The 13,056-nt window shown below is 45.6% G+C and overlaps 1 protein-coding gene and 1 pseudogene across 2 annotated transcripts in view; one reads left to right on the top strand and one right to left on the bottom strand.

The window, feature by feature from the left end:
* Positions 1-9,328, top strand: part of LOC307247324 (histone deacetylase 8-like) — a 36,548-nt gene extending 27,220 nt beyond the window's left edge. The window contains exons 11-12 of the mRNA XM_080023470.1: positions 3,814-3,878; positions 8,634-9,328. Of these exons, the coding sequence (XP_079879596.1) occupies positions 3,814-3,878; positions 8,634-9,326 (758 nt within the window). The 3' untranslated portion in view covers positions 9,327-9,328. The remainder of the gene's footprint in view (positions 1-3,813; positions 3,879-8,633) is intronic.
* The window catches only part of LOC307247463, a 442,915-nt pseudogene that overhangs the window by 392,336 nt on the left and 37,523 nt on the right, over positions 1-13,056 (bottom strand). The window lies entirely within an intron of this gene.

The following is a 13,056-nucleotide window of genomic DNA, read 5'->3' as shown; positions in this document are numbered from 1 at the left end:
ATGTCGACTGGTTTTGAAATTCTGTTTGTTTGTGTGAGAGAGGGAAGGATTTACTGTGTGCGTGTGTGTGCGTGTGTGTGTGTGTGTGTGTGTGCGTGCGCGCGCGCGCGTGTGTGTGTGTGTTCTTGGTTCAGGTTTCACGTTGTTGCTTTTAAATCGTTTATTTCTTTAAATAAATATCATGAAAAACAACAACAAACACTTCAATTATTTTTTATAACTCTTCATGGGATAGTAACTTGTTGGAGGTGGAGTAATAACTGTACAGAGGTGGAGTAGTCACTCTCGTTTGTAACCTTACGGAGGGAGGTGGTGTAGGTGGAGTAACTTCACGAGGTGTTTGGTCGTTTTATTTCCTTTCCACTTCCTTCCACAGCCGGAAATTTACACCAAATGTGGAGTGTGTGTGTGTGTGTGTGTGTGTTAGTGTTAGTGTGTGTGTGTGTGTGTGTGTGTGTGTGTGTGTGTGTGTGTGTGTGTGTGTGTGTGTGTGTGTGTGTGTGTGTGTGTGTGTGTGGCAGCCTTTGAAACTGGATCTCATATAGCAGGGGCGGGTCCCCTTAGGGCCCCCAGGGGCCCTGCACCAAAAACAGTATTATATCATCTTTAATATCTTCATGTGTGTTTCACAGTGTACACCATGTCTGTCAAAAAATTCAATATAATTTATTTTGCCATTCTTTCACTGACCTGTAGGGGGCCACGAACCTCAGTTCTGGGTATTCAGTAGGTCAAGGGTAATGGTGTTATAGGTCAGGGGTTCTCAAGCTGGGGTCCGCGAATGACCTGTGGTCGTGTACATGAAGGAGTTGCGGCGGCTCGACAGAAATAGAGCATGGACACTGTGAGCTCCCATACGCAGCAAGCTGCCATTCACTGTGTGTTCTACACCTTTCTACCACAGCACGGTTCACTTTTCCACCCATTAGTGCTGCAGTAGTTCTTCTGTGGGATGGAACCAGACGGACTAGACCTGGCTCCCCACGTGCATCAATGAGCCTTGGGCCCCGTCACCCTGTGGCCGGTTCAGCGCTCGTCCTTCCTTGGACACTTTTGGTAGCTAGTAACCACTGCACAGCGGGAACAGCCACAAGACCTGTGCTTGTGGAGATGCTCTGACCCAGTCGTCCAGCATCACAATGTGCTCCTTGTCAAAGTGCTTGATTGAGTTGTGATCCACTGAAAAGGCTTCTTTTTACTTTCTCGAAAAACTTCGCCCAGAGGCTGTTAAATCATCTGTTAATTGTCTGTTTTTTGTCAGTTTATCGTTAGATTAGCAAATTTTGCACCTGTCAACAGGTAGTTTGGTCCTTATCCTGTTGGAGGACCCATGACCTGCAACTGAGACAGAGCTTTCACAGCCTGCACAGATTCAAGGCACCCCGTGCCAGACGCAGCAAAGTAGCCCCAAAACATAACCAAGCCTCCTCCATCTTTCACAGTAGGTGTGGTGTTCTTTTCTTTGAAACATGGAGCTGATGTGACTTGCCAAAAAGCTCCAGTTTTGACTCATCTGTCCAAAGGACATTCTCCCAGAAGCATTGTGGTTTGTCAAGATGCATTTTAGCAAATTCCAGTTTGGCTTTTTTATGTTTTTCTTTCAAAAGTGGAGTCCTCCTGGGTCTTCTTCCATGGAGCCCACTGTCACTCAAAAAGCAACGGACGGTGCGATCAGACACTGACTTACCTTGACCTTGGAGTCGAGCTTGTACCTCTTAGGAAGTTGTCCTTGGCTCTTTCTTCTTTATCTTATATTATCTTATATCTTAATTATCTTATATCTTATATTGTCTTATGAGCATTTTGAGCATTTTCTTTTTTAGTTGACAAGAAGTTGATCAAATTGTTTTTGTTTCGGTGTCTAATAATAATAATAATATAGCAATAATAAAAATATCTGCAGGAAGCGGTACACAGGGTCCAGTTTAGTCGTGTTGGGTGCGTTTTACAGTTTTGCAGGTTCTCTGAAACGCACGATTTTCCCAGTTTACTTGAACGCAGCATGGGCTCCCCCGGTCTGTCGTCTCCTGGTTGCTCATCTCGTGGAGCAACCACTACACGGTCTACACGGTGCAGCCCTCCTGTCTTGAAAACAACCCTCCATGTTCGCCTGTAAAGCAGAACTTGTCAGCGTGGCGTCAGTGGAAGTAGAGCTGCTCTCTCGGTGACGGTGGTCGGTTGGTGCCGCGTCCGGCAACGATGACGTAGTGACCTAATGACGTCATAATTTTTCGGGTCCTAGTTTTCCGATGCCTTTCGGGTCCATGAAACGCATCATGGCCTCCTGCAGTTTGGATCTCACGACTTCCTCGAATCCCGCCCCTCTCGAGGGGAGGGACCAAACGCTGCGTCTAACACGCCGTGGGAACCGAATGTCTTTATTTACAAAAAGAACAAAAGAGATCAAATATCAATCCAAAAGCCCCGCCCACGTCAGGCAGGTCAGACTACACACAGACACCTACACAGAGGGATGGAGTCTAGCCACACCCCGCACATCTATACTGAGTTGGATGATGATGTCACAAAGCGTCTTACGCCACGAGCTCATCTCGCTGCTCCACCCGAACGCAGCTTTTACAGCCTTAGTGTGTTGGCGATGCACCAACGTTCGGCTACTTCCGGTCAAATGTTTCATATTTTCACTGATCCCTGCTCCGCTTGTGGATCGATTTGGATAAAACTTGAAGCACAAGATGTCTGAGACGTCCCGGTTCTAACGAGACCTCAACCGTGACACTTTTAGCCTGTAAAATACCAAGGTGAATAATAATTATAAAATGATATTATTATTAGTTATTGTTGTTAAATTTAGCCGCAGGCAGCAATGCATGGAGTCCAGGTTAGTCACAGCAATTGCACCAATGCACCAATCTTTGTCACACAGCACCACACAACAACACATGCACGCACACACACACGCACGCACATGCTTTGGGTGGTGCTGGTGAGATGGCTCCTCTGCGTTTCTCCATCCTGCCTTGTGCTTCCTCCGGGGGGGCAGCCAGGAGCAGTGGCAGCGTTGGTGGACGCGCCCGGGGACCAGGTGACGAGTGTCCATCGCTGGTCAGACCGTGATGTGTGCATGTTTTTGGTGGGGGTCCTTACTGACGTGAGGTGGAGGAAACCCCATGTGAGCACGGGGAGAACATGCAAACTCCACACAGAAAGGCTCCTATTTGGGACACACCCTGCACATACAGTATGTACCAAATTGGATGATGATGTCACAAAGCGCTCTGCTTCCCTACTTCCGCTCTCATTGCTTTTTTTTTTTTGTAACCTAACTCCTCCGACAGATTTGGTCCAATGTTGATCAAACCTGGACCGCCCCGAAAACAATCTGTGGATTTCAGGGTTTCTGAGCGCCAGGCACCTTCAGCCGGAGAATAATAATAATAATGTGAACAAAAACAATCGGGTTCCCACACTTTGTGCAGGACACCTAATAATAATAATAATTATAAACTCTATTCCTGTTGCACAATTCGTACAGGAGGTGCAACCAAAAGTCATTTACAGAGGCCAAAATAAATTCAAAAATATTTTAAAAAGAATAATACACGAATATAACTATAATAATATAATCCAGATCCACTGGTAGTCCAGACCTGGGTTTGGATTCCCAGTAGGCGGGAGGGAGGAGGAGGGAGGAGGGAGGAGGGGTTCACAGTGTGTCTGATTCACTGTCCATTGAGAAGCCAAACCTCCTCTGGAGTCTGAAGCAGCTACAACAGGGAGCGAGGGAGGAGCGGGTCCATGCTCACACTCATTTTTCCTGGACTTTCATCTGTTTCTCCCTCCAAAGCCCAGGTTCCAGCCCTCCTGCTGAGTCTCTCCATCCAGCTCCGACTGGAAGGTTCCAGCCCCTTCACAAGGTGAGCTTACTGTCACGGTCCTGACATGATAGTGGAAGTACTCAGAGTACGAGTTACTTTTTAACTGTTGCTGTTTGATGCATTCAAATCAAAAGGATATCCACAGAGGAAATATGTTATTTGATGAATTCATCATTTTTATTTTTTAACCATATGTACAGTACAAGTAAGGGAATTGAAAAAATACTTTTAAGTACAAAAGGAACTACTTCATTACAGGAGGGTAACTAACGTCACACAGTACAGGAAGTTGTTGTAATTAGTTACTTCCATACGTCCTTTCAGACGCATGTGAAAAGTTAGTTGGTCTGTTGGAAGCTGAGGTTTCCCGGCCTCTGAACGCACCACGTGCACGTTCATAAGGAGGTTCTGGAAGTGTTTACATAACTTCCACAATGACATCATGCACATGTCACCCTGTCAGTCAGACAGGAAGCAGGACATAAGCATATATATATCTTTATATATATATATATATATATATATATATATATATATATATATATATATATATATATATAGATATATATAGTGTGTGTATACATATATGTATATAGTGTGTACAGTATGAATACGTATATATATATATATATATATATATAGTGTGTATACATATATGTATATAGTGTGTACAGTATGAATATATATATACTGTACACACGATATATATATACATATATATATGTATATATATATGTTATATGTATACACTATATACATGTATGTATACACAAGATTCAGGATGTTGCATACATATACATACTTTGAATCTATCTATACTCTGACTCTGTCTGACTCAGTTTATACCCTCACATCATATATAAACAGAGTCTTTCCGCTTGGTTCCAGTTCCTGTTTTCTTCCTGTTTTTGACTCAATCTGCTGCAAAGCTGCACACACACACACACACACGTGTACACGCACACACACACACACACACACACACATTCTGCCACTGACAGCTGTTTGGTATCTTTGTGTGTGTGTGTACACGTGTGTGTGTGTGTGTGTGTGTGTGTGGTGCAGCTGCATGTAAGCCTGCAACAATTAGCCTCCCCCCAAATAAGAGGGGAGGGGGGTTGAGGTGGGGTCGGTGCATATTATTAGGCGATTAACTGACTCAAAGAAGAGCCACATGACTGTGTGTGTGTGTGTGTGTGTGTGTACGTGTGTGTGTGTGTGTGTGTGTGTGTGTACGTGTGTGTGTGTGTGTGTACGTGTGTGTGTGTGTGTGTGTGTGTGTGTACGTGTGTGTGTGTGTGTGTGTGTGTGTGTGTGTGTGTGTGTGTGTGTCTGTGTGTACGTGTGTGTGTGCGTGTGTCACAGCACACATGCTGTTTGAACTGCATGTAATATAAACCATCTCAGGGAATTTAACATGAGCTTCAAAGAGACTTTCTGTGTGTGTGTGTACATGTGTGTGTGTGTGTGTGTGTGTGTGTGTGTGTGTGTGTGTGTGTGTGTGTGTGTGTGTGTGTGTGTGTGTGTGTGTGTGTGTGTGTGTGTGTGTGTATATGTACATATATATGTATATACATGGATACATATATACTTTTTAAAGGAGTTCGGTCTAACACTGAACTACTGAGGTTCCTGACACCAGGGAACACCTGGCTGATGCGCTCGATGTTAAAATGCTATGCTCACTTGATTGCCCTGTGCTAAACAAAACAAACGCATGTAGACAATCTTGATGCGGAAATCCAAAGTGGTCCATTGATTCCCATACAGCACATTGTCCACAGCAGTTCCATCCTCATAGCAACAAGGGGCCGCGCGCAAGCGGTCAAAAACCCTTTGCCCTTCCGGGTCAAACACCTGCCAACAACATGGTATTTCCTACTTATATACCTGAGGTAAATTTGCAGACATGCGCCACCCAGTGTTACACAAACGAAATTACAACATAAATTCAAAACAGCATTTTGGCTCTTACATATATGTATATACATATACAGTATGTATATAAGTACACTCACCGGCCACTTTATTAGGTACACCTGTTCAATTGCTTGTTAACACAAATAGCTAATCAGCCAATCACATGGCAGCAGCTCATTGCATGGAGGCATGTAGACATGGTGAGGTTCAAACCCAGCATCAGAACGGGGAAGAAAGGGGATTTAAGTCACTTTGAACGTGGCATGGTTGTTGGTGCCAGACGGGCTGGTCTGAGTATTTCACAAACTGCTGACCTACTGGGATTTTCACGCACAACCATCTCTGGGGTTTACAGAGAACGGTCCCAAAAAGAGAAAACATCCAGTGAGCGGCAGTTGTGTGGACGAAAATGCCTTGTTGAGGTCAGAGGTCAGAGGAGAACGGGCAGACTGGTTCCAGACGATAGAAAGGAAACAGTCACTCAAATAAGCACCGGTTACAACCAAGGTTTGCAGAACAGCATCTGTCAAGGCACAACACGTGGAACCTGGAAGCAGATGAGCTACAGCAGCAGAAGACCACACCGGGTGCTGCTCCTGTCAGCTCACAACAGGAAACTCAGGCACCAACAATGAGGAATAGATGATTGTAAACACGTTGCCTGGTCTGATGAGTCTCCATTTCAGCTGCCACCGTCACATGGTCGGAGCAGAATGTGGTGTAAACAACATGAAAGCATGGCTGCATCCTGCCTGGTATCAAGGGTTCAGGCTGCTGGTGCTGGTGGTGTTGGAGGTGGTGTAATGCTGCGGGGGATATTTTCTTGGCACACTTTGGGCCCTTAGTACCAGCTGAGCATGGTTTAAAGGCCACATCGTACCTGAGTGTTGCTGCTGAGCATGTCCATCCCATAATGAGCACAGGGCAGCATCTTGTGATGCTACTTCCAGCAGGATAATGCAGCACAAAGCTCAAAGCATCTCAAAGTGGTTTCTTCAACATGACGATGAGTTGACTGTTCTCCAACGGCCTCCACCCTCACCACATGTCAATCCAGTAGAGCGGCTTTGGGAGGTGGTGCAACGGGAGCTTGGCCTCCACCCTCACCACATGTCAATCCAGTAGAGCGGCTTTGGGAGGTGGTGCAACGGGAGCTTGGCCTCCACCCTCACCACATGTCAATCCAGTAGAGCAGCTTTGGGAGGTGGTGCAACGGGAGCTTGGCCTCCACCCTCACCACATGTCAATCCAGTAGAGTGGCTTTTGGAGGTGGTGCAACGGGAGCTTGGCCTCCACCCTCACCACATGTCAATCCAGTAGAGCGGCTTTTGGAGGTGGTGCAACGGGAGCTTGGCCTCCACCCTCACCACATGTCAATCCAGTAGAGTGGCTTTTGGAGGTGGTGCAACGGGAGCTTGGCATCATGGAGGTGCAGCAACTGTGTGATGCTGTCAAGTCAGTATGGAGCAAAACCTCTGAGGAACGTTTACACCACCTTGTTCAATCTATGCACCATCAATGAAGGCAACAGGTTCCAACCTGGAAATAGCAAGTATGAGCAATTACGAGCAAGTACTAGCAAGTACTAGCAAGGTGTACCTAGTACAGTGGCCGCTGATTGTATATACAGTATATATGTATGCATATATATACATATATATGTATACATATGTATACATATATATATACAGATATATATATACCTATATGTATATATATACACACATATATTTATATGTTTGATCATCTTTCTTATCTTCCCTTTTCCCTTCTTTCCTTCTTTCTTTTGCTTCCTCCTTCTTGTTTTCTGTGAAATCCTTTCTTCATCACTTTCTCTCACATTTCACCTCCCTCCCTCCCTCCCTCCCTCCCTCCCTCCCTCCCTCCCTCCTTCTCTGTCTTCATCTCTTCTCTTTCTTCCTTTCATTTCACCTCCCTCCCTCCCTCCCTCCCTCCTTCTCTGTCTTCATCTCTTCTCTTTCTTCCTTTCATTTCACCTCCCTCCCTCCCCCACTTTGCTCCCCCCTCATTCTCTCTCTGTTCTCAGGCCTCATCAAACTCATCATGTCACCGCTCGCTCCCTGTGTATTTAACTCCTTACTGTGTGTGTGTGTGTGTGTGTGTGTGTGTGTGTGTGTGTGTGTGTGTGTGTGTGTGTGTGTGTGTGTGTGTGTGTGTGTGTGTGTGTGTGTGTGTGTGTGTGTGGAAGTGTTATCAGTGATTTTTTCGTAGTAAACAAATCTTTGAAATGATTCTGGAGTCACTCTGTTAAAATTTGTTTTGTTACATTCCTTTCATTTATTATTATTATTCTATGAATTGTATTATATTATGTATTGTATTATTATAGTATATTATTATTAGTGTGTTGTTATTATTATTTAATATTTATTGTTATTGTATTATTATTATTATTATTATTGTTATTATTATTATGATTATTATTATTAGTACTAGTAGTAGTGTTATTATTATGATTATTGTGATTATTATTGCTATTATTATGAATATTAATACTATTAATATTATTAATATTATTATTATTATTATTTTTCCAGTTGTTGCATCATCTATTGTTTTGGAAGCCATGACAGTGGAGTATAGATAATGAATTATTACAACATGTAGTAAATCCATATCAATACATTTTCTTCTGAATGAATCAAATGGAAACGGAGAGAAAACCACGACGTGAAGGAGGCTCAATGATCTGACGTTTAGATGCAAAAGTGTGAGAACTGAGCGACATTTGGGAAAATCATGAACTATTCAGGCTTTGTAAAAATCTGGAAATATAGAAGACAACTGAAGGACGGTGTTGAGTGGGTGGTGTTGCTTTGGTGTGGTCCCACTAACTCCGCCCTGCTCCTGCAGGTGGCGCTCCGCCTGGTGATGACCTCGCTGCTGTTCCCTGGCCTCGCCATGAAGGACCTGTCCTCCTCCGCCGCCTCCTCCGCCTCCTCCCTGCTCCACTACCCTTCCTCCAAAAGCGCCGCCGCGCCCTTCTCTCCGTCGCTCGCCTCCGGCTCCTCCTCTTTGTTGCCGGCGCCTCCCTTCTCCTCCTCCGCCTCCTCCTCCGCCTCCTCCCTGCCCTCCGCCCCGCTCTCTAAGCCCCAGAGCTTCTGCCTGCAGACGGGGCCACACCTCATGGCCAGCATGCAGCTGCAGAAGCTCAACTCCCACTACCAGAGCCTGGCCGGCGCCGCCGCCGGACACCCGGTGGCCGGAGGGGGAACTGCGGCTGGCGCCCAGAGGGGATTCGGGTCCCAGAGCCCCCTCACTGCTGCCCCCGCAGGAGGTGGAGGAGGCGGAGGAGGAGGAGGTGGAGGTGGAGGAGGCGGAGGAGGAGGAGGAGGAGGTGGAGGTGGAGGCCTGAGCGCCACGGGCGTCGGGTTGGGGACCCCCGCCGCCGCCGCTGGGGGGATCATTGACTTCGAGCCGGTGGACGAGGAGGTCCTGATGTCCCTGGTGGTGGAGCTGGGTCTGGACCGGGCCAACGAGCTTCCAGAGCTGTGGCTGGGACACAACGAGTTCGACTTCATGTCAGACGTGGCGGCCGGGTGCTGACGGTGCTGACGGTGCCGATGGTGCCGATGGTGCCGACGGTGCTGAGGGTGCCGAGGGTGCTGACGGTGCTGAGGGTGCCGACGGTGCTGAGGGTGCTGAGGGTGCTGACGGTGCCGACGGTGCTGACGCTGCCGATGGTGGCGACGGCGGCGAACAGCATGGACAATCCCAAAAACACGGCCCTTGGCGACACGCCCATAGACACAACGAGCCTCCTGATTGGATGGAAGGACAACAAAATGGCGGCGGTGGGAGGGTCCCTGCTGCTGCTGCTGCTGGTGGTGGTGGTCGTGGTGGTGGTGGTGGTGGTGGTGGTGCTGCAGTTGTTGTTCCTCTGCCTGACGCCTGGTGTTGCGGTGGAGCCGCCTGTGGTGGGATGCGTCGCTCAGATCCACATGTTTTGTTTCGATCAGGAGATGGAGACGAAGGTGGAGACGAAGACGGAGGTGGAGACAGATGGAGACGGAGAACATGTCAGAGGCTTTTCCCCCCACCCCCACCCTGCGACACCCTGGCTCCACCTCCATACTCCATCATCCATCCTTCTCTGGAAGAGGAGGGTGGAGGGTGGAGGTGTGGTTTTCACAGGGAATGAGAGAAGGACTTTGTTCCTTCCTCCTCTTCTCCTCCTCCCTCCTTTCTCTCCCATAGCTCCATCCCTCCATCCCTCCATCACTCCTTTGCTCCATCCCTCCATCCCTCCATCCTTCCATCCCTCCATCCCTCCATCACTCCTTTGCTCCATCCCTCCATCCCTCCATCCTTCCATCCCTCCATCCCTTCATCCTTCCATTCCTCCATCGCTCCATCGCTCACTTAATGAAAAGAGAGTGACTGAGGTGGAGGGAGCTGACGTTTGGGGCTTGATTACAAAGATGCACCTGTTGCACTGCTCTCCCTCCCTCTGTGTCTGTCTCTCTCTCTCCCTGTCTCTCTGTCTCTCTCTCTCCCTGTCTCCCTGTCTCTCTCTGTCTCTCTCTGTCTCTCTCTGTCTCTCTCTGTCTCTCTGTTTCTCGGTCTCTCTCTCTCTCTCTCTCTCTGGGGGGGTTGAAGGTGGTGGCGCTGCCTCCTGGCCCGGCTTTCCACTCGAACTCTCCCTGGACTCTGCGTTTGAAAGGTGGTGACGATGCAGCGCCAGCACACAGCAGGGGGTGGAGGCAACTGTTTGGGAGGAAAGCAGAGTCTGGAAGCAGTGATTGTGTAGTTGTTCTCAACACACACACACACACACACACACACATACACACATATACACACACACACACACACACACACATATACACACACACACACACACACACACACACACATACACACATATATATAGGGGGTGGTATCTCAGTAGGTAGAGCTGGTGGTCTAGTGATCCAAAGGTTGCTGGTTGGATCCCAGACTCCTCCTGCTAGCATGCTGTAGTGTCCTTGAGCAAGACACTTAACCCCTCATTGCTCCTGATGGCTGCGTCCGTCGCTGTTTGAATGATTGTAAGTCGCTTTGGATAAAAGCGTCTGCTAAATGACTAAATGTAAATGTAAATGTAAATGTAAATATACACATACACACACACACACATCGTAATGTGTTTTAACAGAGTAATGGGAGGAGCAGCTGTGAAACAGGTGTGTGTGTGTGTGTGTGTGTGTGTGTGTGTGTGTGTGTGTGTGTGTGTAACCATCCACAGGAAGAGGAAACACACGTCAGACCTCGTCCATTTATTTCGACTCACATTGAGAAGCAACTTTATGTTTCTATTGTTTTTATTGTTTTTCACTTCCTCTTTTCCTCCACCTCCTTGTGAAATGAACTGCTTTTTCCTCAAAATTGATTTCCAATCAAGACATGACTGTTATTCAAAGATTTTTATTATTGTTATTTTTATTATTTTTGTTCAAGCACTTTTTGTTCTTATTGTACATTCCTATGAATATTTAGATGAATCAGAACTCTATTATTGTACCTATTGGAAAAAATATGTATTTTTGTTACTGCTTGATGAGTTTGGAAATGAAATAAAAGAGTTATTTGTGTTATTTGTTGTGTGTGTTTGGTGGAATAACACCTTCATCCAACACAGTGTGTGGCTTTGGGTGGAGGTGGAGAAAAGCACATTCAACTTAGTGTGGTACTGCCCCCTACAGGACACTGCAGCTCCAACACCTTGGTATTCCTGCAGGAAATGCCTCTTTAATAAAACGAAAAATAAATCTACCCTCGACACAAAGATGAAGAATAATAATAACAATAATCATCATCATCGTCTTTATTTGTATGGCACATTTCATACACAAAGTGCTTGACATTAATAGAAGGCAGTCTAACATTAAAAATAAAATAAGATCAATTCATTATTCTCAATTTCAGTTTGGCGTCATCATTTCAGAGCTGATTTTGAATGATTTTAAATGATTGGTCTAATTCACTTCATTTTCAGGGAATTTCAAAATAATATTCTGTAATTGTTTATTATTTATTTGTAATAAAAACTAACATTGGCATAAATCTGTATCAGGTCAAACAATAATTCACTTTAAGATTAATATCTATCTACATTACATTGATCAGAGGCTTTTATCCAAAGCCACTTACAATTGTTCAAACAGCGACGGACGCAGCCATCAGGAGCAATTAGGGGTTAAGTGTCTTGCTCAAGGACACTACAGCATGCTAGCAGGAGGAGCCTGGGATCCAACCAGCAACCTTTAGATGACTAGACCACCAGCTCTACCGCCTGAGATACCATCCCCTATCTATTTGTCTGTCTGTCTATCATCCATCTATTTTTCTGTCTATCTATCTATCTGTCTATCTGTCTGTCTGTCTATCATCCATCTATTTTTCTGTCTGTCTGTCTGTCTATCATCCATCTATTGTTCTGTCTGTCTGTCTGTCTATCTGTCTGTCTGTCTGTCTATCATCCATCTATTTTTCTGTCCGTCTGTCTGTCTATCATCCATCTATTTTTCTGTCTATCTATCTATCTGTCTATCTGTCTGTCTGTCTGTCTGTCTGTCTGTCTATCATCCATCTATTTTTCTGTCTGTCTGTCTGTCTATCATCCATCTATTTTTCTGTCTGTCTGTCTGTCTATCTGTCTGTCTGTCTGTCTATCATCCATCTATTTTTCTGTCTGTCTGTCTATCATCCATCTATTTTTCTGTCTGTCTGTCTGTCTATCTGTCTGTCTGTCTATCATCCATCTATTTTTCTGTCTGTCTGTCTGTCTATCATCCATCTATTTTTCTGTCCATCTGTCTGTCTGTCTGTCTGTCTATCATCCATCTATTTTTCTGTCCATCTATCTATCTGTCTGTCTGTCTGTCTGTCTATCATCCATCTATTTTTCTGTCTATCTATCTATCTGTCTATCTGTCTGTCTGTCTATCATCCATCTATTTTTCTGTCCGTCTGTCTATCTATCTGTCTGTCTATCTATTTGTCTGTCTGTCTATCATCCATCTATTTTTCTGTCTGTCTGTCTGTCTATCTGTCTATCTGTCTGTCTGTCTGTCTGTCTGTCTATCATCCATCTATTTTTCTGTCTGTCTGTCTGTCTATCATCCATCTATTTTTCTGTCCATCTATCTGTCTATCTGTCTGTCTGTCTGTCTGTCTGTCTATCATCCATCTATTTTTCTGTCTGTCTGTCTGTCTATCTATCTATCTATCTGTCTGTCTGTCTGTCTGTCTGTCTGTCTATCATCCATCTATTTTTCTGTCTGTCTGTCTGTCT

The sequence above is a fragment of the Zeus faber genome (genome assembly GCF_960531495.2).
Source record: "Zeus faber genome assembly, chromosome: 22".
Lineage (NCBI taxonomy): Eukaryota > Metazoa > Chordata > Actinopteri > Zeiformes > Zeidae > Zeus > Zeus faber.
This window is presented reverse-complemented; position numbering and strand designations above follow the sequence as displayed.